The sequence below is a fragment of the Alligator sinensis genome, unplaced genomic scaffold (assembly GCF_000455745.1).
Source record: "Alligator sinensis unplaced genomic scaffold, ASM45574v1 scaffold119_2, whole genome shotgun sequence".
Classification (NCBI taxonomy): domain Eukaryota; kingdom Metazoa; phylum Chordata; order Crocodylia; family Alligatoridae; genus Alligator; species Alligator sinensis.
The window spans coordinates 1,811,585-1,838,103 of record NW_005842242.1 but is presented as its reverse complement, the minus strand read 5'-3'; the positions used below and the strand labels follow the sequence as shown (position 1 = coordinate 1,838,103).

General features: G+C 42.7%; 1 protein-coding gene across 1 annotated transcript in view; it reads right to left on the bottom strand.

The window, feature by feature from the left end:
• Window positions 1–308: 308 nt before the first annotated feature.
• The window catches only part of CDH13 (cadherin 13), a 744,241-nt gene continuing 718,030 nt past the window's right edge, over window positions 309–26,519 (bottom strand). Inside the window, exons 12-14 of the mRNA XM_006027433.3 lie at window positions 24,566–24,799; window positions 21,273–21,488; window positions 309–2,166 (exon numbers count right to left, since the gene is read on the bottom strand). Of these exons, the coding sequence (XP_006027495.1) occupies window positions 2,159–2,166; window positions 21,273–21,488; window positions 24,566–24,799 (458 nt within the window). The 3' untranslated portion in view covers window positions 309–2,158. The remainder of the gene's footprint in view (window positions 2,167–21,272; window positions 21,489–24,565; window positions 24,800–26,519) is intronic.

Genomic DNA, 26,519 nt, shown 5'->3' with positions numbered 1-26,519 from the left:
GCACTGTGAGAGGAGCAAGGTCAATGGGAGGTCTCCTTGGGTCAGGACTGCAAGCAAAATAGGTTCTTGCATGGAGGCAGATTCTGTCTTATCAAGAGGCCTACCAAATTTGGACAGTCCACAACACACACTAACTTTACTGCTGCCACCATTATTATTAACATTTTAGATCAAAAAAACCCCCAAACTGGTTCTTGTCATATTTGGTACAATACAGGAAGTCAGAGAAAAAGCTATTATACAGCGATTTTTTTTAACCACCAAGACACATTTAATATCTAGTGTGACATCATGAGAAACTAAATGGATGTTTGGAGCTGGGTTTTATTTTTTTTTTATGCTTCCAAAAAGCTTTACTACTGAAACATATACATGATGTGGAAGGTATGCTTATAATTTTGCTGTAGTAAAGACAACATACAGTATGCCCCATAGGTACCATAAAAATGCTAACTAAAGAATGCAGCTGCAAAGTTCTATTGCATAAGAAAGCCTTTTTTTGTTGTTTGTTTAAACTTTAAATAAGCAAGTTTATTAAAATATTCTAAGACACTTACTTTACCCTAGTTACTGGCAAGCTCTAGTAAAAGCCACAGTCTGTCACTAGTATTTTTTTCTTTTTTTCTTTTTTTTTTTTCTTCTTTTTTTTTTGTTAATTTTATAAAAATTTGGTGTGAGCTCTGATGGATCATTTACAATTTATTAACAGGATGGTTGTCTTGATACAGTTAGGAGTTTTCTTTTACCTGACTTGCTCACAGAATTAAAAAAAAAAAAAAAAAGTTTTCCTATTCATATATAATGAACGCCCTCGATTTTCCACGTTTGCAAACGAGCGTGGTTCATTTCACACACACGAAGAAATGCTTGTGTTACTTTTATTTGGAAATGGTGTGTGTGTGCGCGTGTACACGTGTATGTATGTGTGTATATATATATATATATATACACATATATTCAAACCAAACTATATATATGAACACATTTATATGATAAGGGATCTATTTTCCTCTCTGTGCTCTGGGAGCTGCATGGAGTTTGAGAGAGAACGGACCTCTGTGGTCGGGGAGCTGGAAGAGGGTGGATCAGGGCTTCTGAGCAATGCCATTACTCGTTATGCTCAGTCCTTCTGACATGTAGACATCTACCGGCCTGATTGCCCCCGCAGCGCTGGCACGAGCTTTTTACATTTCCTCAACTGGGCCATCAAGTATTTATCTACAGGAGTAGAAAATGCCTGGTTTAAGGCTCCTCTACAATCAGTGCCCTGATATTCTTTGACCCATAATATGTTAGCACCAGCTGACTGCTTTATGCTCTTATCAATGAGAGCCTCCCTGATCTTCCAGCCCTGTTGCCACTGGGGCCCGGAGGGAAGAGATGCTGGGGTTGTATCATCAGTTCCACCTGGGGTTAAAGGAAAGAAATCTCAATTAGAAATGCAGACGTGGGAATCTGCACCTCTTCTTTGCTGAACCTGAAGTACAAGAAGTGACATTGTGGAGCGCTCGATAGACTTTATTTGGTGCCACTCAAGCGGGCTCTTTTAACAATACAGTTGCAGTAGGTTCTCTCCTTTTCATCGCACCATTGTATAAACAGCACATACAATGGGTTTAGCTAGAACAGGATGGTTAGCATCACTCATCTGTGCCTGCGTTACTCTATCCTTGCCCTCTTAAAACTTCAGATGGATGTCATATAAAAGCTAAACCTATTGTATATCTCTTCTCTCTCTCTATAAATATATATATATACATACACTCATACATATACAAATACTAACCCACAGACAAAATATTTTTTGAACAGTTGAATAGCAACAAGTCAACAGATAGAAAAAAAATGGAGTCATTCGGTATTCTGCTCCGAGAAGGTCAAGTTTAGATATTATGGTCTTTTAACATTCAGTGAAAATTCTCATAAACCTTGCATCTCGCAAGAGGAATCCATTAATAAACGAATGTAAGGGTAGAGGCTGTCAAACACTGACGTACAGTCGGGCAGACTAAGTGAGGTGGCAAATTAAACTGAATCTGGAGCAACTGAGGCCTAGTAGTGAAGAACAGTAACTGTAAACTGCAATCTTCGGATCTGACGCTTTCCTTTTCTTGTTGCCACGGCAACTCGGTAGGACAGCTTCAAATGTCAGGAGTTCTTACAGACCTAAATGATGGGAAATGTGTGTGATTATTACTGAGCAGATCACAGTATCCTTTAACATTTTTTTTTTCGAAGAGGCGGAGGGTCGGGGGGGGGGAACCCCAGCATCAATTTACTGATCGAGTGCATGTACATTGTTAAGCAAGTCAAGATAAATCACTCTGGTTCGGAAGCAATTATTATGAAGGCAGAAACCGACACAATGAAGCCCCCCAAATGCCACTTAGGGCATTCAAAGACCTTCAACGGTGTAGTTGGAGAGAGGCATGGTCTCAAGCCCATCTTTCACCTGTCATTTTTATCTGTGCAACAGCACAGTAAAAAAAACACCTGAAAATCCTCCCTGTCCTTCCCCTCCCCTCCCTTGCCATGCATTGAAAAGCGCAGGGAACAGAAACATATTGGTCAAGGATGTACATGGTTTTTAATCGCAATCCACTGGTGCTCAATGCTTTGTGGGTGCTTTGGATTAAGAAAGCCATGGTATCCATATTCACATAGGTTGCCAAGACATGGAGGAGAACGAGGCATGCCTCTGGTCCTTCCTGTGCTAGCCCGTTTTTAAAAACATTTGCAAGCGTTGCACCTGGAAGCATGACTCTGCCCTCCTTGACGTGGTAAGAGAGTTGAGTGTGGATGACCTAAAGTGGCACGGGGGGATTACAATCTTCTGTGAAGCCCATTGAGCCCAACAGAAATCTTCTCACTGACTTCAGCTGGACATCAGCAGGTTGCAAGTACTGTGTTTAAACCAACAAAAAGGATACAGGTCATAGCTCATGCAACTCAGCTGCTCGGGGATCAGCATAAAGCTTCTTTTGAGGCGGTTTCATCGAGGCAAGGTTCCCAACCTGTTGGACCCAGCTCAACAGATCTGCCTATGTAAAGATCACTGCAGGCCCAGAAACATGAAGATAACCTTCAAACACGCACATCCAAGCAGCTGTGTGTTTAAGGGATGTGCTCAATCTTTATTACATTTCTGTTCTGCCATGATCAAATATTTATAATTTTGTCACTTGACTATAAATACACACAGCATGTGCTGGGACACAGTAGATGTCACAGAGATGCTGGATTCCTGTTTCTGTTTGCTTATTTTTAATTATTTGTTTTCCTTTTCAGGCAAATGCAGTTAAATATCAACGGTGATATGAAGTGGGCTTGGTTCGGACCAAATGCTTATTTGTTGTTGTTATTTTTGCATCGTTCAAATCAACTTTAATGTTACATTTTCTAAAATTAGGGCATTGCAAATCTGGGGTGCGCAGCATGGCAAAGATATGTCAGTATGCTGTAATAATATCCCATCCTCCTTTGTGGACAATCTGCTCAATGCAACTTCCACTCATCTGATAAAGGCAAGTAAAGAAAAGGAAGCAGTCTATTGAGAGGCTTTGAACGGCTTAAAGCCTCATGAGCTGAAGGACAGAGTACAGTCACTTGCTATTGTATCCACCTTCCCCTGACACGTTTTCTGGTCCGTGTAGAAACCACCTAATTCTTGTCCTTATTCTTTCTAAATTTTGAGATCACCGTGATATTTGCAAAGCCTTCACTGACATCTGAATGCATGCCATTATTTCAGTCATTAATGGGCTGGAATGCAATTGATGCATAACAACAAATGACAATGCTACATATCAACATATCCCAAAACGGAGGCTACAACACAGCCTCAAGATTCAACAAGGACAAGCACAAAGTCCTGCCCTTGGGATGGAATAATTGCATGCACGAATACAGATTGGACAATGAGTGGCTAGGCTTCAGTACTGCAGAAAATGATCTGGGAGTTGCAATGGACCAAAAGCTCTATATAAACCAACAGTATGCTCTTGTTGTAAAAAAGGAAGCCAACAGCATACTGGGTTGTATTAATAGGAGTGTCCTTTGGAAATCAGGGAACTGATTTTTTCATTCTATCAATATTGGTGAGGCTTCACCTGGAATAGAGAGTCCAGATTTGGGACCCATTCTTCAAGAAGGATGTGCACCATTAGGAAAGAGGCCAGCACATAGCAATAACAATTATTAGGGCCTGGAAGCAAGACTTAGGAGGGAAGCTGAAAGCACTGGGTTATTTAGCCTGGATTGGAGAAGACTGAGGGAGGATTTGATAACAGTCTTCAAATACCTGAAGGGCAATTATAGAAAGGATGGAGATGGGCTTTTCTCCATGGCCATAGGGGACAGGACTAAGAGCAATGGCCTCAAGCTGTGCAAGAGGAAATTTAGGTTGGAGATTATGACTGTAAGAGTGGTCAAGTATTGGATCAGGTAACCTAGAGAAGTTGTGGACTCTCCATCCTTGAAAATGTTCAAGAGCAGATTGGACAGACAGCTGGCTAGGAGGGTTTAGTTAGGAATGATCTATCTTGAACAGAGGGCTGGACTGGATGACCCCATGAGGTCCCTTCCAGCCCTTCTTTCCTATGATCCATTTAAACAATGGACTTTTAATGAGCAAAGGATGACATCACTGAAACTAGAACATTGCCTAAATGGTAGAGTTGATGTCACCCCAATTTCAAATGACAGTAAAACTCAGGATACTTTGGAAGGGGTCCAGGAAGAGTTGTATAAAAGACAGACAGGAATCACAATAGTCTGATCATGGTTTGAACCTGCATGATCACCAAGGTTGAGCAGTATTTGGATGAGGGTGTCTAATTTAAGTCAATCTCTGATCAACATTGTCACTTCCTGCAATGATGAAAAGTAAATGTTAAGGGCTTTGAGTTTATTGCTTACCTGAAAGACAGCATCTCCAGTGGCAATGTCTCTACCACCATTGAGGGGCATTTGTTTAAACCTAATTCAGAGAAAATAGCGCTGTCTTTTGAGCCAGCAGAGCTGCTCCGGTGAGCAAGAAATAGAGGCTATCTAAAATGGACTAATCATTCATTACAAATAGTTTGTTCAGCTTCCTAGTTTTGAACATGATTTGCTTCTATTAATTTCATAGACACTGAAAGCTGCCGTACCCGTAATGCAATACCAGCATGCTTTTGTCTCTCCAATCCCTACCCTTGATCCCACTTGCCTCTCCAACTACCACCCTAATCAACCTTTTCATCAGTACATTTGTTGACTACATTTCTTTGCTTTTTCATCCTAAACCCATTCCACTCCAGCTTCTTCCCCCTGCACCCCGCTGAAACTGTTCTAACTAAACATCTCCAAAGGCCTCTCCTTCTTGGACTGGCAGTCACCTATGGCCCAAGCTAGTGTATCAAGGACCTTTGAACTGTCTTGGCCTCTGTGACTCTTCTCCTGGTTCCTCCTCACTACCTGCATCAGCACCCTTTGAATATGTGCTTTGGATGATCTTCCCATTCCCTCTACTTCCTGTGAGAATACTATAGGTCTTTGGCTTTGATACCCTTCTTTCTCCCTTTAATTTGTGTAATCTCATTTATAAACACAAATTCCAAGTGCAATTCCTATGCTGAGGACTCACAGATCTACTTCTCCATTTCAGACCTGTTTCCTTCTGTCCAAATTAAAATCTTGACCTGTATCTCTCCCATCTCCTGTTATACACGCATACCTTTTAACAAACTTTAAGAAGCCCTCTCCCCCCGGCAGCTGTTCATCTAAACTGTAGTAATACAGATGGATCAGCTTCTATACATATTGGTCTTCTTGAGGGGGAAAAAGAAGTTTATATTTTTAGTAACAGAAAGCTGCCAGAATTTCCAGTGGCAGTCAAGACTATTCTTTTGAGAGCCAGGTAGTATATCAAATGAAATACTAACAATAAAGCTACAAAGAAAATCCCATAGGGTCTAGGGATAATACAAATGATGTACTGATTCTTTCTCCTGGATTTTGAAGTGACCAGAAACTGCTGATGGGACTATTTTCTGTTTTATCTTTTCTCAGCCTGTCCACTTCCCTGTTCAGCTCAGACCTACCTCTATTATCAAAGCCCTGTAGCCATGTTCAAGTGTAGGTATGCAGCACCAGAACTCTCTTATTCTGAGCCCTGATGGTTACAGTGGTGTACACTCTCATTGACTGAATTAATTTGGTCTTCTTTTCCTCACGGGAATTGCCCAAGACCTGCTTTCAGTTTTTACGAACATACTCATTATTTCAAAATGTTGTGCCAAATCATTTTCTAAGAATAACGCTCTTCTTCGTAGATCGAGCATGGGTGCTCAGTAATTGAACTGTGTTGGTTACTTCTGGGTGCACACAAATGTCACAATATTGCTTCTGTTCTCTGATTGGATTAAACTGCACCTGAAATTTAGCATGAACATCAGGATTTGCCAGTTCAAAAAAAAGCTTTCCATGTATATTGTTAAATAGTCACATAATCTGTGTTATTCTTTGCAAACACTCTGGCTACTCTATTCAGCGAGAGGGGCAGGAATATCTGAATAAATAAAGAACAGCTGAAGTAATGTGCAGAGTGCTTAGAGTCTACTGCCACTATTCCCACCCCGGGGTCTTTGCAGGGGCCCCCCGCTTGGCCAGCAATGCCATGGCACTGACCCTCATGGCTGCAGGGAGGGCTCGTGCTTCCCACACCGCCTCTCTACTTCCTCCACATGCAAATTTGCACCTCGGGGTGGGGGGAGAGGAAGTTGCCCGGAGCCCGGCAGAGACCAGCGCCCACAGCAAGAGCTGGGGGAGAGGGAGGGCAGGAGGGCGCATTTAGGGGCTGAGTCCCTCCACGGCTCTGCAGGCACTCACCTTGCTGTATGCCTCAGCCCCCACCATGCTCCATCTCGGGCTGCAGCCCTGGGCTCTGGAGCTGGAGCTGCTGCTACTGCAGCCAGTGCCTCCCATAGCGGGGAGGGAGCAGACAAGAGAACGTCGCAGGCCAGACAGAATCACTTGGCAGGCCAGATCCAGCCCGCAGCATGTGTTTTGCCTACTGGGTTACTCTGTAAATGAAGTACTTCCCACCCCTGGAATTCATTTGAGCAATTCTAAATTTAAATAATCCGACTCCTCGAATGATCTGTTTCATCTTGGAATTCGAATTCTCCCACTGGTCTCAGCTCTGTTTCCAGTATTCAATACGGTTTGAATGGGATACGGTTTGATGGGCTTGGGTTTTTTCTTGTTGTATTCCTTTCTTTTATCCTTGGGGTTAGGCACAAACATAAAATTTGGATCCGCCGTTCTGCCAAATTGTGAAAGCAAAGTGCTCAATCTTACCAAAGAGAGCCTTTACGTTGATGTCAAGGACTTTAGATCCAGCCCTAATTTATTTCAAAGAGCATGCATCACTTGTAGTGTGAAACCGGCAAGCTGGCCTGAAGAGGCACTTGTTGTTTAGAAATACTGCAAAATATGGGTGAAAATGTGCATGGTGCCGGTTCATGCTATTAAGTGCATTAGGAAAATGGCACGCTGCAAGATCTGGTCTTGATGGGTTTAAACCTGAATACTAATGCTTGTTGTGCCTAATAATTCCTTTCTTTTCTTTGAAGCAGATGTGCAGTACAGCTCTGTTCATCTGTACTGCTGTTCCCTTGTCACCTGGGAGGAATTTTACCATGTGCTCTTCAACATTTGTTTTTGATCTACCTAAAGCAGGCAAGGAGCCATCATGCAGCAGGAGGGAGGTTATGGATGTAAGAAGCATCTTTCTTTGTCTTACACTGGGGATATCAGGATGTCTTATATGGCTCAGTAAGAGCCCAGGGTCCTTCTGCTTCTATCCCACTGGATGGCAGATTGCCCTAAAAGAGCTTCTGACCATCCCTTATGGAAGCAAGACACAAAAGTGGCCTAAAGTAATCCCATAATGAAAGGGAAATGGGATTAGTACACTGTTCTCTGATCACTTCTTGCCAAGGAATGGTCTGTTGGAGACTGTTCCACCCTGTGAAACCTAGTTCGTCAGGGTTCCTTCATTGACTCAACTGGAACTATACCGGGCCCCTCACAGTACTGTAACTGGGTGAGTACCAGCCCGGAGTGCCAACTAAGTGGGGACACCAGTATGGCAACCTCCCCTGAGAAGTCTTTGCTATGCCAGGTGCAGTGGGGTCATGGGAGCCAGGCAGGCACAGCAGTAGCAGTAGCCACCTAAGCGTGGAGAGCTGGGCAAGTAAGACTGCTTCCCCTTCACCACTCTACCTCCAGCGGTCAGTAGGCCTGTGCAAAGCGGCTAGTATTCACTTTGGATGGAAACTCAGCTGATCTGGGGGACAGTGATTCGATTTGGTTATTCGAATCACTCCTGAATTGATTCAGCTGACTCTCCAAATTCAGCAGCAGACGAATCTCTGAATCGCACAGGCCCATCCCCCTCCCATTCTCCCAGCCCTGGCAATGGCTGTCCTGCCAGCCCCAGCTCCCGGCACTTTGGGGAAAAAAAAACCCGACTCGCCAGGTGCTAATGGGCAGTGGGATCATGCCCGCTGCCCCCCACTGCTCCACGCTGCATGGGGGGCTCTGCATGAGCCCCTTGACCATCGCCCCCACTCTCCCAGCCCCCCCACCCAGCTCCAGCCCTTTAAGAAAAAAATTAACCAAAAAACCCTGGGCTCACCGGTTCCTGCCCAGCGGGAGGCAATCCCTGATGCACCCCACCACATGAGGGGCTCTTCCATGAGCCCCCCGAAGCCCTGAGGCTGCTGCAGGAGCTGGCGAGTCCCTTGGTTTTATGGGGGGGGGTTTCTTAAAGGGCCAGAGCTGGTATGGGCAGGGCAGCCTGGGAGAGCAGGCAGGGGATGAGACCCCCCCCCATGGTCCCCTCCCCCTTCTTTCATCCCTGCCTCCCCCGCCCCCTACTTACCAGCATGGAGTCTGGCTCCAGCTCCCTGCTGCAGCGGGCAGGGACTGCTCAAATCATCAAAGCTCTCTGAATCTTTTCCAATGATTCAGAGAGTTTTGAATCGATTCGGACCTTTTTATTGGTCCCCTGATTCAATTTGGATTTAGAGATTCAGCCACCGAATCATGCCGAATCTCCTCCGAATCAAATCAGCACCCGAAGCTTCGCACAGCCCTGGCAGCCAGCACAATCCCTGCCCCCTCCTCCTCCCTGCCCCAAGCACAGAATGAGCTTGCTACGCCTCTGGCCCCTCGTAGCCAATATTAAAGACTATTTATTAGAACACTGCAGATGGAGTACATCCTTGCCTTTCCTCTGTTATGCTTCTCTTTCTTTATCAGAAGGGCCGTGTTAGCTCTCCTTTGAAAACTTTTTTTCCCCACTGAAGTTAAAGGTAAAATCTGTCTGCTGGATATCTGTCAGGTTCGTTTTCTTCTAAAAGTACAAAGGAAATCTTGTTTGTTTCCTGAATTACTGTCATTATGGCTGACAGCCTCAAGATAAGAAAGTAGTGCCCCATTGTCGCAGACAGATGGGGTCTTCTAGCATTAATGCTCAGGTTCTGTGAGAAGAACATTACCGGCCTCTGGACAAGAAAACAGACTAACCTCTGGGCCTTTTGTCTGGATATAATGGGATAATTTCATAGGGGCACTGGTCTGATACACAGTGTGGTTGGGCTATTCAGATACCTTGGCAATGAGCGTGGTGAAAGCACCTGTATCAGAAAGGACTCTAAATAGACCAGATCAATTTTAACTCCCTCAGAGGTCGTACAAGGTGAAGATAGTTGGCAGCTCAAAAGAAATTAAGGAGATGGCAAATATCACAAGCCTGGGATGTGAGTCATCGTCCAGTCATAGAGTTCGGTATAATGAATAGTTTTAAATATAACTGAGTTACAAAAAGGGACGAGCCATCTTCAAAGGGCCAGTGTAATTGTCTGTGCTATTAGTGTCTTCAATAGCAATAGCCACCTGCTTATTTCAGTGAGCTGATCTCATGTTAGCTCTTCATCCTGGATTTATATCAATGAAGCAAATTGAACACTCCTGTCATTCTTGCATTCCAGTATTTCAAGCTAACTCACTTAACCAAAAGGCAGATAACAGTAGCCTATTTCCTTATGGAGCCCAGCCAAATCCAAAAATCACATTCCGGCCTTAAATAGAGGGCCTGGCTTTCCAACATGCTTAATAATCTGCAGTTCCCCTTCACCACAAGACGTTGGTGCTTCCTGACCTTATAGCTCATTACTTTGCAATCTGAACAGTCTCTGAGTATTATGATGCAATTAATTACCTCGCAGTTTTAAAGAAATGGAACATGTCAACTAAATTTCCTCGTGCGCAGCCATTAATGCAAACATCCCTTGAATGCATTATTCCTGGCAAGAGGTAAAGGTCTTGGCAGTGTGGCAGGCTAGTAGCACAAAGTCTACATTCGACTTCATTCCTCTGGGGACTTCATGGTGCCTGTGTTTTGAGCTTGCCTTTGGTGGACAATTAGACATCCTCCAAGATGCACACTTGCGCTCATTCTAATTTAACACAAAGCAAGAAATTTAAAAATAGTGGATGATTGGAGTTCCCTCTATCTGCACTCTACTTCCTTCACAGGAAAAGCTTCCAGTACTCCCTCATAGGAAAGACTGAACTAATCTTTGCAAAATTAAAAGCCTACATGGGCTTTATTGAAACCTCAGTACTGTTGAAGACGTACCCAGGAAATAGCATACTGGATCAGAACCACACTCTGATTAGGAAGCAAATCAGCATTCAGATGCTTCTTTCCTCAATATACCCAATTAATTATGTAATTATTGCTGTAACCTTTATTTGGAACTGCCACATCCCACAATGGCTTTCAAATAAATTGTTTAATCACCCATGTCCCAGGATGTGTGGTTTCAAAAATTTATTGGACTTTGTTCTCTTGGAGCTTCATCCAAATTCTACTGATGTCTTGCTAGTGACTTCAATGTGATTTGTATCATTCCCTTGGAAATTACTAGTATTTCTTTGTGCCTTTGTAAAATAATCATTTAATAGCTTCTTCCTCCTGAGACTTAGTTCAAATCCCAGTGGAGCAAGATACGGTCTAAGCTTTGCTGCAGGTGTCAAAAGATATAGCTTCCCAATCTTAGCCAAACTGGCATTTCCTTCTCTTGAGGAAAAAGGGAACTTTATTCACAGAACTCCCAATAGACTCGAAAAGTTGAAACATCTGTCTCAGTTAATGTGTTTGCTTATTTCAGCAATTTAACCAAAAAAAAAAAATGAAGCTTTTTTGGGGCATCAATAGTAGCAGAAGGTGTGCTGGAGACGGGGGAGAATTTAGTGATCTTGCTGAATAGCTGTCATTGTACAGGGCTTCAAAAGAAAATGACTTTCCCCAGGTAAACATTCATGTCACGAGTGTATATGTAGTTCCCATTCCCTTCAGCAAAACGATTTCAAGCTTCTTAATGATAAGACGACAAGAGAAATCGTGGATGCCAGAGGTAAATCTATAGTAAACCTACCCAAAGCTCCAGTAAACTCTTGCACATCAATGTCAATATTTAGCTTCATTAACTAAAATGACAGCACATGCTCTACAGTTGGCTGACACCAACTTTGGCATGGAAGTAGAGAAACATGCCCGTTCAGGCTAATCAACTTCCAAAGGACATACAAGTTGCCCAGGCTAGAATAATCCTCAGAAGGCAGCCTCTCTTTGGTAAAATCAGCCTCATTTAAAGATGTTTTCTTTCATGCTGCTAAATAGGTTATTACAAAAGCTATATTGATCTAATCTCCCATTAGCTTAAGGCTGATTTATAACAACCGATCTGATGATCTGTCCCTCCTCTTTGACTCATGTCAAGTGCCTGTTTCCTTGCTGTAAAGCGTGCGTGTGAGAGAGAGACAGACAGAGAGATGCATCTTTTGAGACCAATGTGCACCAAACCTAGGGGAAGAGTAATGATGCTTGCTTTGTGAGTCAGGAACATTTAAATGTTGATTGCCGTCGATTACCCAGTACTCAGTGAGAGTCTATGTCAACCTAAAAAAAGCAACATCCAATAACACTCCCGCTTGTTATTTGTTTGGAGCATCTTAACCATTACAATAGCATTCCTGGACTAAAGCAGCAAAGATGCTCTTGGACTGAAACTACTTTTTAATTAAAGAATTAATATTCCTAATTGAGGTATCTCTTGCTATAGCAATGCCACCTGAATATTGATAGGCAGGCAGCAGATAAAAAGCTGCAGCCTGTTGAAATATTAGCAGAGGGAGAGAGGTTGAATGACCAGCCAAAAACATTTTTTTTTAAAATGACTGTTTGAAATGTGAAAGAATTCTCCCATGAACTGAGCTATTAAATCGAACTCAGTGCCTGAAAATATTAAGTAAAGCAGACAAGTGAATGTTTGAAATAGTCAGACTGAATACATCTCTTAATTTTTCACAGGTATGGTACTAAAATAAGTGGAATTCATCAAGGGTAACAGCCCGGCAGACTTTTAAAACAATGTAGAATTGCTTAAGCAGTCTGAGCTCATCCTCCAAAGCACTGCAGCATAGCTTGCTAGCAGCCTTGCAAAAGTAGAACATGAACATAATTAGAGCAGGGACATTTAAATCTCTAGGTAAACTGTTTCCCAACTTGAAATATTGAGAATCCCTAAAAATGTGTTATTAAGCCACAGGGGCAAAGTCAGCAGCCACGGAAGGAAATGAAATCAATTAGAAATTCCCCACATTTGGCTGGATGGATGCTAAGTGATGTCAAATATCACACTTAATTTCAATCCAAATTTTCCAAAGAAGCATTTTTACAGGTCTCGGGTATGGGCACGTGTAATCCATGTGGCCTGCATACAGGTCAACTGGACGTGCACTTAAAGACTTCATGTGTGGACCTGAAAGGTTCAAAGCCTTCGAACACTTCTCCAGATATTACATTATTCTTGCCCAAACAGGGAATAGAAATGATACCAGGTGACCTTTGTGGCCAATTAAAATCAACCAGCTCTTCCTGAATGTCTGTTAGCACATGCTGCCCACTGACAGCAAGTTGTCTGCCACTGAGGGGTGGACGAAGCAGGGTTTTTACTGAGAGCAGGACTGGGTAGCAATACAGACATACCCGGTGATGCTCATTATCGGATGACTTCCCACAGAGGTCTGTGGCAGAGATGGGTATCGAATACTGGGCTCTCTAATCCCCAGTCTGGGGTTTTAATCACAAAAGCAGCCTAATCTTGGGTCAGTCAAAGGGGAATAATACAAAGCTATTATTGTTCTCAAACATACAAGTGCATCTTTGCCATTTAAAATTCAAATATTATTAGTATGTCCATTTTATACCATGGCTCTGTCAAGCGCGTGGAGCTCTTCCTGACTGCTGCAACCATGTTAAGAGAATTTTGTTCTGTACCGTATTAATATCTTCATCGTCCATGAAATACATGTTTGTTTCTGGCAAATTTGTGACAATGGAATATTTGGTCTCTCTGTCTTCCATGAACTGCAAAGAATAGGGACAGATCTTTGTTCCTTTTGGGGGGGAAAAACTCTGACTGTAAAAACTAAAAGTACGTTAAACTGTGAAAAACTATATTACATGCTTGCCTCAACCTAAGCAAAGCAAAGAAATTCACAGATGAGCCTCAAAATTTGGTACCGGCAAGTAACAGTCCTACCGTGGTAAACTGAAAAGAACAAATGACCTTACAGGTCTTTTCCATTTGTAACTTCTATGATTTGCCTTAGTTTCGTGCTATTCAAGGCAGCATTTGGACATTCAGACATTTGGTGTTCTTGCATAATGCAGGAAATATATACTTTGATTCCCTCATATGAAGAGATGGATTAAAGGAAGCATTTCAGTTTTAATTCTGCCTGTCCATGCTCAGTTAAGCTCAAATTTGCCAGTTAATACCATTTGAAGATTTTTTTTTTAAATGGTTTAATATCCACGTGTGTAATCTAGTGTGGGAAATTGTCTTTTGGCCCTCTAGGTGCTTTCCTTAAATGGAAAAAAAAAAAGCTGGTGGGGGGAGAGCTAGCATTTCAATGGGAAGGATAGAGGAAATTAATAGGAAGTTAAATTTAAGGATATCTCTCTGAGGCTTATTTGCAATCACAGTTCTGGCATCTCTGTGATACTGTTTCTCAGCACACCTGAGGCCTTTCACACTCAGTTTGACAAATTAATTTCAATGCCAAGGCCGCCAGCTCATTTAATTTCTTCTCAGCTACCTTATTTTTTGTTTCCTTACTTTCTGTTCATGATAATGGAGTACTTTATTTACTTAGGCCAAAGTCAGCTTACAACTTTGTAGTCCACTGCCCAGGCTAGAATAAAAAGTCAATGTTCCTATCACTTGTCTGCTGTCAACTAAGACTTAAACTGTTGTTATCTAGCACGGAAACGTGTCACTTTTCAGGAGTTGGCATTTTTCTCACAAATAAATTGCATTGACATAATGTTGCTACTATGATTGACTGGTTAATGGCATTACTCTGTATTCTGTTTATTCTAGCTTTGGCTATTGTGCCTTGGATTCTCATTTTAATCCCCTGCTTTCAGAGTGCCTGGCTCTAACTTAGTGTTTTATGTTGGTATACAATAAATTACAACATGAAATGCAATCACCCACTGGAAACAACATAATTTATTTTTAAATGAAGTGAAAAATCCACTATTTAAATATTCTCTAGAGGATTTCTCTCCGGTTGTGAAACCTAGATCTGATCGTAGAGTCTAGTTTCCCAGTAGAGATGCTAGCTTTTGATGTTGTGTTCACTGTGTCTGTGTTCAGAAGCACATTTTTTCCCTAAATCCCTTCTAGGGTAACAGAAAAAACTCTGGGAAGCATTTCCACTTTGTCCGGTCACTTGTATGTATTCCAAGTCCTAAGAGTTCTTTGATGCATGTCTGTGCATTGACCTATTATGATTAAGTTCATTGTGGAAATTAATTATTCCAAGGTAGTGAAGGGCAAGCCATTTTTTTTCCACCAAAGCCAATATATCTTAAAAAGCTAGTAGTCTGCTAAAACATATATGTACACTGTCATTTGTTGTGAATTTGATGGCATTTAAATACAGTTTGAAAAGGCAATCACTCTCTAATTACTATTCACACCCGACCTATGTCAAGAGATCTTACCAGGTTAAAAGCTTGTACATTTTCAGGTCAATAGATCAATTCTTTTTCTCTTTTGGACTTCATCTGGCTATTATTATTTAAAATCAATAGACCATTTTGTGATATTCTCTTAGTGAAAACTATGGAGGATTTTGGTTGCAATGGTGATGAACTGCCTTACAAAATACAATATGCCAATATGTTTGTTTTCCTGAGTGCTTTAAGAAAGTCTGTTCCTTGGGCTATATCAGCTCCTGGGCTCAGATGCTTTAAATGTGTCATGGTAAAATGACTGGTTTTGACTGTGAAAACCCTAACAACCCAGCATTCAGAAAAGATACCTCCAAAATAGCTTATTTTGGCTTGATTTCTTTCCTTGCACAAAATAACCAGCCAACTATAGCTTCAAGGACAAGCTCCATCATGCACTTTTTCTTTGTCCTACCTCTTTCTCTCCATTGTGTGGCTGACATCCAGCCAACTTATCCTCTACCAATTTCATCTCAGATCTATTTCTTTGCTAAGCTGCTTCTCTTACACCTACTGCTCTCTTTGCCCTGATCTCATTCAGCAGCTCCTCCGTGGCAGGCAGGCTGTGCCTGATGTCACAGTGTTGCAGTCCAATACTGTATCATCAGTAGTGGCCAACTCTTCTGAAGTAAGGCCTAAGGATTCCTCAAGTAGGCAGATGAAGGATAACCAGCTTCCCATAAAAGATTTCCTCCTGGTCTCTAGGGCTAGGGATAGATATTCCAAAAGCCTGAGCCTGAATTGCTTCAGTCTTTGCAGGTTAGTCTAACTTGGCTAGGATTGGTTTGTAACCAGAAAGGCATGCCAGAAATGCAGGCACATGCCTGCAGTGGCTCAGGCTAGGAGGTACTGGGGTGGGAGGGGGGCACTAGAGCAGCCCTCCCTTCCCTTCCACAATGCTGAGCTGAGGGGAGGCATGGCCAGGACCTGGCAGGAGACTCTGATTAGGGAGGGATTCCCCCACTTCTGAGCAGCCCAGCAGGGAATTGATAACAGTATTTATCACCATTAACTCAGTGTTTATCACCCCACCAGAAAACAAAGCCTCTCTCTATTAGTTCAAGCTCTTCTTAAACAGCTTTTTCAAGGAAGGAACCGGTCTCCCACAGCACAGACCATAGCCAGCATGTGGTATGCTAGGGGAAGTCAGGCAGACACCTGCAGTCTCTGCTGGAGCTGCATCCAGGGAGCAGAGGGGAGGGGCCAGCTCTGCTGTGGAGCAGAAAGCTCCGCTCAGCCCAGAGAGCATGTTGGGGGAGTCTGATTTAGCTTAAACAAGCAAGGAGCCTGGGACAGACATTGCATAAACCAGTTTGACCCAAATCAGTTAAGTCTGATACTACATTCAACCAGGTTTGTCTCAAACCGGTTTCAGCCATTTTCATACTGGTTTATGTACACTGAACATCTGTTCTGCTACAGGTTTAAACCAGTTTCTGATCACCTAAACCAGTTTATAAATAATGTCTGCCCCTAGACTAGCAGCTTGATATTAGCCTAAGGCCAAAGCATGAGTTCTAATATCCCTTCCACAACTGATTGGCATTAACTGTTGTAACTCTGGATATTCTTGTTATCCATCTAAACATCTAGTCCCTCTCTTCCTCAGTTATTGGCCTTGGTGGCTTCCTATGGTAATGAGATCCATTTCCTAATTATGTGCTGCAAGAGACAGCATTTTGCTCTATCGTGTTTGCATTTGCCCTCTTTATACTGCACTGAATACACACTTGTCCTTGTGTTCTAGGGCAATGACACTCAGCACAGTCCTCAGCAATCTGTACGTCTTGTGCTCCAACTGCACACCTACTTATTTTGCACTTCTAGGCAACTGTGTATTCCCTAGCTTGCTACTGCTGACAGTTGTGAGTGGTAGGACAGTAGCTGAATTAGCCAAATTATTTCCTTTTGCTTGCATTGCAGTTTGAAGGAAGGTCTTCAATACTGTGTTTGATTCATTCAGAAAGCTGCCACATATGCCTTCTTCTATGACTTAAAGAAGAGGTCCATATTCTAAGTTAAATTGTAATTGCTCCATTTAAATGATAATATCAAGATGTTTTGGGATGGCAAGAGATTCACGCAAGACATTTTTATACCTAGCAGCTCTTTCATGGGTCTATCCATCCTCACTCCAGATGTCAAATATAAAAAAGAAAGATTTTGGCACGAACAGCAAAGTTCCCTTGACTGAAGGATTTACCTCCTAGGAATAAGAGCCTCATAAAAGATAAGCACTGGGAGCAAAGTGAGCCACGTAAGGGGTTTTGCAAAGATTAAACCCATAACTTGCCACTAGCAATGGGATATTTCATCTGTTCAATAAGCATTAAAGTTCCCATAGTTTTTATGACACTATAATCTTTGATTACTCTGATAAATATTTGGACTATAGGAGAGATTGTGATGAAACTAATAGCAGTTATAAAAAGAACAACTAGTTGTGGAGCTGGACAAGAACCAAACCCCCGACGTGACACCAGCATATTTTGGAAGACTTCAGATCCACAGCCAAACTTCTCAGCTAGATCCTGGCCCCGGTCTATCCTGCTCTGTATAGTCATTTCCACCTGTGGAAAGCCATTATGAAACTCTCCCAGATGATTTGACAGCAGTTGCCAGCCACTTTCCACAGCATAAATAGTGATGCGAGATACAAAACAATGGAGTATCTGGCCCCTTTCTCTCTAAAATGAATTGAATCAATAGCCCTGAGCTCCCGGCATCACAGAAATTTAGGAAAAAGGCTGAATGCTCAATGTCAGGCCCCTCTGTCTGTTGAAGCATATTTGTCAAATTCATGATATCACTCAGAACAACTGTGTATAAAATAACCCACATCTGGCAAAGGGAGATCTTGCCATGTGCATGTTCCATACAGCTGGTGTTTCCCTGTCTTTTCATTAGTTGCTCAGACAACAGAGTGAATCGCTCCACTTACACAAAATAAACTGCACCTGCAAATCATGCAAGCATACATCATTTGTGCCTCTTGTTTTATAAAACGAGCGAGCAGAACGAGCCTACCATCTTACTATTTTCTTACAGGCACGTCTTTTTTTTTTTCTTTTCGGTAGAGCTAATATGCATATTTATGACTCTTTTCGCTATAGGCTCGCATGCGCTGTGGTACGGCCGGGCATTTTTCCAGGAAGAACACCTGCAACACTGTACTTCGCACAAGTAAAAGTCTCGACTGCTATATCGCGTAGACCACAGCTGAGCAGTATGCTACTCCACTAGGTGTCTTGGGCCGATGCTATGACTTGGTAGCACAGGTAAATAACTATCTCCTCCCCATCTCCTTCTCACTATACTGCTTTCAAAGGGTGTGTGGAGCGGGAAAGAAATCAGAATCCTTGAATGTTTAACAACTGTACTACTACTACTACTACTTAGGGCAAGTTCTGCTCTCGGTCTGAGCAGAGTAAATAAATCCAGAGCAATTATGCTGAAGTAAAGGGAGTCACTTCAGATCTTACTGATGCTATGAACATATGCTGCATTTGTCCCTGGATAGGTTGTGCCTGTGTTTTGTTCTGGAACAAAAATATCCCAGGATTGGCATATACACACGCATCGCCCTTCTAACCAGGATTTATTGAGTGGCTGACTACAGTGCTGTTTTTTTTCTGCCATTGGTTCAAGGATGCAATCCCCGGCTAACTGTACAGACCATACTTTGCAATAACCTGGGATAAACTGTCACTACCTTTTATCTAAGAAACTTCTTTTGAATTTATCCTGGGATAGTGGACATGGTTTATCCTGAGATAAATGAGGCACCTGTGTGCAGCCTTAGGGAACAACAGAGGAGGTATTTGCACTTAGCATTTATATAGCCCTTTTCACCTTCAGGGAGCTTCACAGAGAGTAGCTAGTTCTAATCTCTGCACAGACTGCCTCACCCAGCTTTGGGACATGTATAAGCCTTTCCTTTCCCCCAGTCTTTAGATCTGAATCTTATCATGGTGTCTCTTGCCAACACTGTAAGACCCTGAGAGACTAAAGAGGCATTGATTCACCCATACAGTGCAATACATGCACATGAGACTTTATAATAACTGATGGCAATAATATTTAAATCACCTATTTATCATCAGAGATACTTTACTATTCCGTTTTCTGGACAAGGACACTGAAACACTAAGGGCTAAATCTTATTTTGCTTTGTTTGCCTAAACAGCAAGTACACAGCCACTACCCAGCAGTTTTTGGCACATGGCGATTTAGCTCTGCCTGTGCCCAGTGAGCATGCTCAGTGAAATAAATATTCCCACACAGAGGATGTGTGTGTGTAAGGTCGGAAATTGTAGTAGGGCAACGAACATGATTAGCAGGTGTTAGGCGAGACCTTCCCATATTTCAACCTAAACACTCTAGTGGTGAATGTAGAAAACAAGAAACCCAAGATCCCAGAGGGGATTTGAACACATGCATCTTCTGCTTCCTTGCTCTAATTGCGTTAACAACCACGCCAAAGGCAAGACATGATTTAAGTCATTCTCCAGCCCTCCTCTTGAAGCTGGCCTACTAGAGCCAGTCAAGAGAGGAAACTGTGTAGGGCTAAGAGGACAAGCATAAGTTAGAGGGGATAGTTCAGTGAGACTGATACCACCCTAGAATAGAGGTGGCCCTGGGTTCTAGCCTGGCATCACCTCCCCAAACTTTCTTAGTGGTTTTTATCGATTTTAGACAATGGATATTACATACAAGATGCGCCAAGTAAGCCTCAAGAGGTAGGGTGGAGAGGAGGTTCAAACCCTTCCTTGGTGAGGCAAGGAGGAACCTAGAACTTGGGCAAACTGGTAGGCTAGCTCTCCTCCCTCACTTCTGGAAAAACTGGGCTTGTCTACAAGTGGCCCTTTTAAGTGGAATTAGCCTAAAATCACCATTTTTAAAGGTACGTTAAAGATGCATGTTCACACGTGCATGCCCTGCCTTAAAAATAGTGATTTTAGGCTAGTTGCACCTAAATATGATACCTGCTTAAGTACCAAATCTAAGATGGGATAGCTAAGCCCATGTGTAAACGTTTAATGAGCATTAATTAATGTGGTGTGCATCAAAGGACACACATCGCGTTAATGCACATTAGCATGGCTACACATGTGCTAATGCGATTTACCTAAACCAGCCTAAATGTAATGCACCTTAATGTGCATTAGCATGTGTACATGTGTAGATGCATACCTAAATTGCCTTAATGTACCTTAAACAAAGGTGCATCAAGTTTGGACACGTGTAGACATGCCCACTGAGTCCCAAATTGCATTTAAATGCCCAAAATTGCAGCTATGCAGCTGTGTACATGCCAGTTAGATTCATAAAGTAAAATGGGATTTAGCCCTAAGAATATAAGGCAGCTTCCCCAGGGCAGTCTACGACTAGGAGTTGGGCATCTCACTCCCTGAGTCATTTTGTTTGTTAAATATGTTTTATTCTTTTGTCTCCCACTTTAAATTGTGTGTTTGTCAAGGCTGTTTGAGAAAGGTCTGCTCAGGAGCATCAAAAAGAGACAATCCCTTGAAATTTACCCTAACACATCAGCTCTCCCCTTCTTTTTTTGACTTGCAATTCTCCAGACTATCAATCTTAGATGTCTATAGGCTCAGATCCTTGAATAAGTTCCCTGTGTTCCAGTTGCTTGCACACTTTGTACAGAGGAATAGATTGAAGCAGACAGTACTCATTTTCATGGTGACCCAGAACAGCTATAGTTACAAGAACACCTTTAATCTCCCGTTTCTGTTTCTGAATTGAATTTAGGGAAGAGATGAAAGAAAATGTCTCACACTTCAGTTAAAAATGCTGCTACTTCTTAGTTTATTATATCCCAGTTTTCTTTTTCTTTGATTTTGCTTAAAAACTATTGCCTCAATTTCAAATCAACTGCTAATGTGAAAATGAGGCATTTCCTTGCCTTTCTATCCTTATTAATAAAAAAAATCTCCCCTCCTCATTCATATAGGTACTTCCTCAACAAATGTGGTTGTCATACTTTGGGCTCGTAGTTGGCTTTATAAATTAACTTCTCCCTTGGGTGAGTTTTCTTATAAGAATGCATAACAGAATCAACTGCAAGAACCAGCAGCTAAATATGACTTCAGTGTAGTTTAGAAAAACTTACAAAATAAACTGAAGATTGAAAAGAGGATTAGGGTCATGCTGATGTGAAGGGCATCGGCTGCACTGCAGTCCATTTTGGATTTCTTGCAGGAACACACTTGTACTTTCAGTTCTGTATTATTAGTCAGAGGTGGTTTTCCAGAATCTGTCACCAAGATGGGGATGTTGTAATTGGCCTTTTTCAGGTTTTGAAGCAGGCTGACCTGGGCATGAGTGTCTGCAAAGAATGAGGACACAAGAATTAGAGAGCCCCAACTGAGGGTGGGGTGGAAGGGGAAATAAGAAGGACCAACAAACAAGCCACACAACACATACCACTCTTACCCATGGAAACTAAAGGGGAAAAGGAGTATTATACATAGCGTAGAGAATTTGGTAACAAATTCAGTCACAGGAATTCATCAAACAGCATTGAGGGATAACGGTCAATACCTTCCGTGACGCCAGGAAAGCAAGGGCTTTCACAAGTTTCAGGACTTTTACACAAGTATGATTTCTTTAGTCAAAGCATGTCAGCAGGCAAATTCCAGTGGAAATAAGTGTACCAATTAGCAGCTAGATCACATTACTCACACAGTGGGCATGTCCACAAGAAATGCAGTAGGCTAATTCTATTGCACAGTAGCACGGCAGGCAAAACCCATGCTGATGTACTAATATGCAGTAGAATTAGTCTACTGTGCATTAGTGTCACCAGCCATTTGGGTTGGTCTAATAAAAGATATCAAATTCACCCAAGGAACCTTGTCTACCAAAAAAGCATGCATTAGTCACCAAAAAAGCATGCACCGGAGCTAATGCGCAGTAGTGCGGATTACGGCACATTAAGGTAATACCTGTAGTTACAGGGCTTTTTCACATGTGCAAGCACCGCAGCACTGGGTGCCTTGAAAAGCACCCGGCGCTGCAATGCATGCAGTTGTATAAGGTGCAAGATTCATGTTAGCACGAAGAAAATGGGGACGGTGTGTTTTTGAACGAAAACACCTCGGAAGTGCTTTAGTTCAAAAGTGCGCTGCCGCCATACTCTCTGCACGTTGATGCACATTTCGCTGCTTAGACAACTGCACGGCACAGTGCACGTCAGCTCGTGTGTGGAGCAGACTCGATCCATCGAGTCTGGATTTCTTACAGGACTCAATTAATGGAGTCTGCTCCAAAGTAGCGGCTCTCCGGCGGGCCGGGGACAGAAAGGCACGTGTATAAATACCCAAAGGTACTAAACTTAATGTGCTGTAATTACGGCATGTTAATGAATGTGTAGATGCGCCCAGTGAGGAAAGAGGTAATAGGAAGCCTTCTACCCAAGTTATGGTCTGCAAGCTGGGAGGGGACATGGTGCTTCCCTAACCCGAGTTGTTATAAAGGGTAAGGGAAAGCAGAGGGTAAACCAATCACTGCCTCTCATACAGTGGTCAGCAGAGTTGGCTGTTTGTTAGCAATCAGGTATGTATAAAGAATGTGAATACAGGACAGAAAGTTTTGACATTGTTTCTGTGGACCTGGTCCATCTTCTACATCTCCTTAATGGGCTGAGGGTTGGGTCCTCAAGACACTCGACCTGAAAGCTCATAGAAGTTCATGTGCTGGGAGCTATTTGCACATGCAGGAATTGCAACAGCAGGAACCAGGCTAGAAAACACCAGTGAACACTCCTGCAATAGGCTGTGAATAAGAAACAGGAGTCAGACCATTTATTCCATTATCTGGAACAGTCTAAATATACTAAAGTGAATTTATAACTGTGCAGTTGTTTTAATTCAGATTTTCATCCTGCTACATTCGAGAAGGCCAGGGCAAGATGCTCACAAACAGCAGCAGTATCAAATCCACAGGTGCCTGTCAGAAATTAAGATGCCAGTAAAAATGGCCCTGGGTTTGACTGGACCTGACTTTCTTTTTTAACAGCAGGCTGCAGACTTCTTACCGTCCTTAGCTTTATGAATTCCTAACTTAATTGTTTCTGAAGAAGCTACAGTGCTGGCTAATGTTTTAGAGAGAAAAGCTGATTGGAGTGATTAATTAAGAATATCTAGGCTCATCTTGGAGAAATGTTCGCAACAGACTCTCAAAAACACATAAATCTCAACCAGATTAGATTCTCATTGCGAAAAACAAATTTCTGCCACGTTCAGCTGGTCCACCAACCCTCTCAGTGACCCTGGGACAATTTAAAGCTTTGAAAATTAATCTAGCAAAACTGTTAAACTGGGTGAAGCCTGCTCATTTGCCTCAGCTTTTGCTTTCAATTTGCAGGGTTGAAAACAAAACTCAGAAGTCATATATGGAACCGTAGAAATCAGTGGCTATGAATTAAAATCAGCAAGGTGCTTGCATATACAGTTAGCACGTTATTTTGCTACGTGATCTCAGATAGTTTGTGGCCTCCTTATTTTTTTGTGGTATCAACTACCATATTGCAGAAAAGACACTATTGCCCGGTTCCTGGTAAGGCTGTACAGCATAAGGCAGTCAAGATGAGTTCAAGTCTGAAGAATCTAATATTTGGAATAATATTTGGGGCTTGGAGGTTTATACTGATGGGAAAAGATTTTTCAGTGAACTGCTAGAACAGTTCATACTTGGGAAAGGGATGGAGAATGCTGATGGAGCTAAATAGTTTGCTCAGCAAAACAAAAAGCAATAGAAATAATCTAAATGAAAAACAATAACCCCCAGAAGCACAAATCTTCATGCTTGCTTTTTGCCTTAGAAATATTCTGCAATTCTCTGGCACGTGCTTGGATTTCTCCTCCTGCAATATCATCCCTGATCTGCATGATACTGTCTGACGTGTCATTAGTTCCAGAGACTCCAGTGGGGACCACTCTAATGCATGAAGTTAGGCACACTCTACAGTCCCTTGCTGAATTAAGGCCAATTAAATCACAGGATAAGACTGCTACATTGTAAAATTGGTATGCCAGTGGTCCTATAAAACTACAGGGCCCCATTACTGCTTAAAGAAATACTTAAGGAGGCAGGTGTGGTTAAGTCTTTGGGAAGAAAAAGAATTGTGATTTCAGCGAGGGAGACAGAGTCTGTTGCCATGTCATCAATGTCCTATCAAGCCATCATTTCTAAAAGGCACTTCATTGAAAACTGCTCACCCACCAGCCCTGACAGATGTAAAGATCAGAGAGGGGCTAGTCCGGTGAGACCCGCATCTGCAGAACTCTTGCTGAATTGTGCTTGTTGAGGGTTTAAAACAAAGCAAACTCAGAACCCCTCCCAAAATAGTAACGGAAAAAGGAGACACAAGACCCAAAAACTGGATAACGATGCAAGACTTACTGTTAATCTTGGTGATTTTCCACACTTTATCTGGGACAGCCTGTTTGCTCAGTTCAAATTTGAATGGATCTGTATTAGGGTGCAGGTCATCATCTTTTGCTTCCAAAACCACTACCCTGAGATCCTTTGCATCATCACAGACTTTTGCCAGAGTTGGCTTAATGTACGGGGCATTGTCATTGACATCTTCCAGGGTAATCTGCAGAGTCCCTGTACCAGTCGCAGGAGGGTTGCCTGCGTGAAAAAACAAACGTATGCTTATGAAGCCAAGCTTTCAGAGGACTTACTGCCATTGGTACATACCTGGGTGCTCACAAAAGGACAGCAATGCTATTGACATAATAAGCCCAAGAGTCACTTTTACAAGATAATGCTGTATTTTCAGTATCTGGTGTGCATGGACCACGGGGAGGAGCATTAATCTAAGCAAACCTCCTTTAAGGTGACTGCTGGGCCACAAGAAACGCTTTGCACAGTATTGCTAACCACCGCGTAGTAAGTGTCACCGTCTACACAGGGGGCCAGTGCAGTGTTGGAGGGAGCAGGAGCAGACTACTGCCAGGAGCAGCAAATTTTCTCCTGAATCCCAGCACATGTAGACACCTGCCCAGGATGGGTTTACTCTAGAGCGGGGGGGAGCAAAATGCAGCCTGGGGGGCCAGATGCGGCCCCCCAGGCCATTCTATCTGGCCCAAGGGGCCTCTAAAAAATTAAGAAAATAAAAGTTCATCTGCCCTGGGCTACCTGTCATGCGGCCCTTGGTGGCTTGCCAAAACGTAGTAAGCAGCCTTCTCCCCAAAATAATTGCCCGCCCCTGGTCTAGATTAATTTCCTCTAGAGTTAACCCACCCCACAGCATTTGCATGTGTAAATATGCCTGCTGTGTAATAGCTTCTCAGCCTGTTGGCTAAGATCAAGTGTGCCATTCCCCACCCCCGGGAGTTAGTTGGCTAACACTGTATTCTCTATAACCGAGTTGCATTCCCCTCCTCACCCCCATCCCTCACTCAGGCGCTCTGTATTTCCCTACTGACTTTGTCATCTTTTTGGTTCATGACTCTTAACCTCCACTAATAAAACTCAATCTATTCTACGGGGTCAAAATCAGATGAAGGTATAAGTGAGATCCAAGCCTAAAGGAAAAATTCCTGTACATAGACATACAGTGAGGCAGTTCATGCCCCTGGAGAGCTTTTCCTGGAACTAGATCCTAGTTATTTTAAATCCATGCCAGGGCCTTCAATTCTGGACCATTTTTAGTTAACTTAGCAGCAGTGCAGTTGTCAGCTGAATGATTTCCTTTATTTACCCAGAGTAGTACAGAACGAGCAGCAGCCGTTCAAGCTTCTACAAATTATCTGCCAGCCTATCTCAGTCTTGACTGGACAAAGCTGTTTCAGGCACGAGAGAGCTGTTTATTCACCATGCCCCCCAAACCAGCCTGAGCTTCCATTCAGTGACCGACGCAGCGGCCGTGGTGCTGGAAGCGTTCGTAATGCGGACGTCCACCCACTGGGAACAGGACGAAGACCACCATCTCATTTCACAGAGGTCAGCGAAGAGCTGACAAGTGGTAATAACTTCCAGTCACTACTGATGCATGCCATGGTTGAACCAGTGACCTGCTATACCAGTTAAAAGCTCAATATCTCATTTCCAGTCCCTTTGAAATCCGGCTCCCCTTGACAGCCGGTCTCAAGTTTTTAAAAACACCTTTCCTCTTTCAGATGCTGTGATACCTAATAAGGCTGTCCTCAATCGAAATCAAACATTTCTTCGGATCCAGGTTTTCTTACCTACCTCCAACACCTAGCATTTTCTCCGTAGCAAAAATCTGTGATTTCTGGGTTCTGTTCAACTTCAGACCCCCTCAATATGCAGAAAGGAAGCAGGAGGCTATGTTTAACCTTTGAACTTCTAGTGTGATGTTTCACGATATTTTAAAATTCAGCAG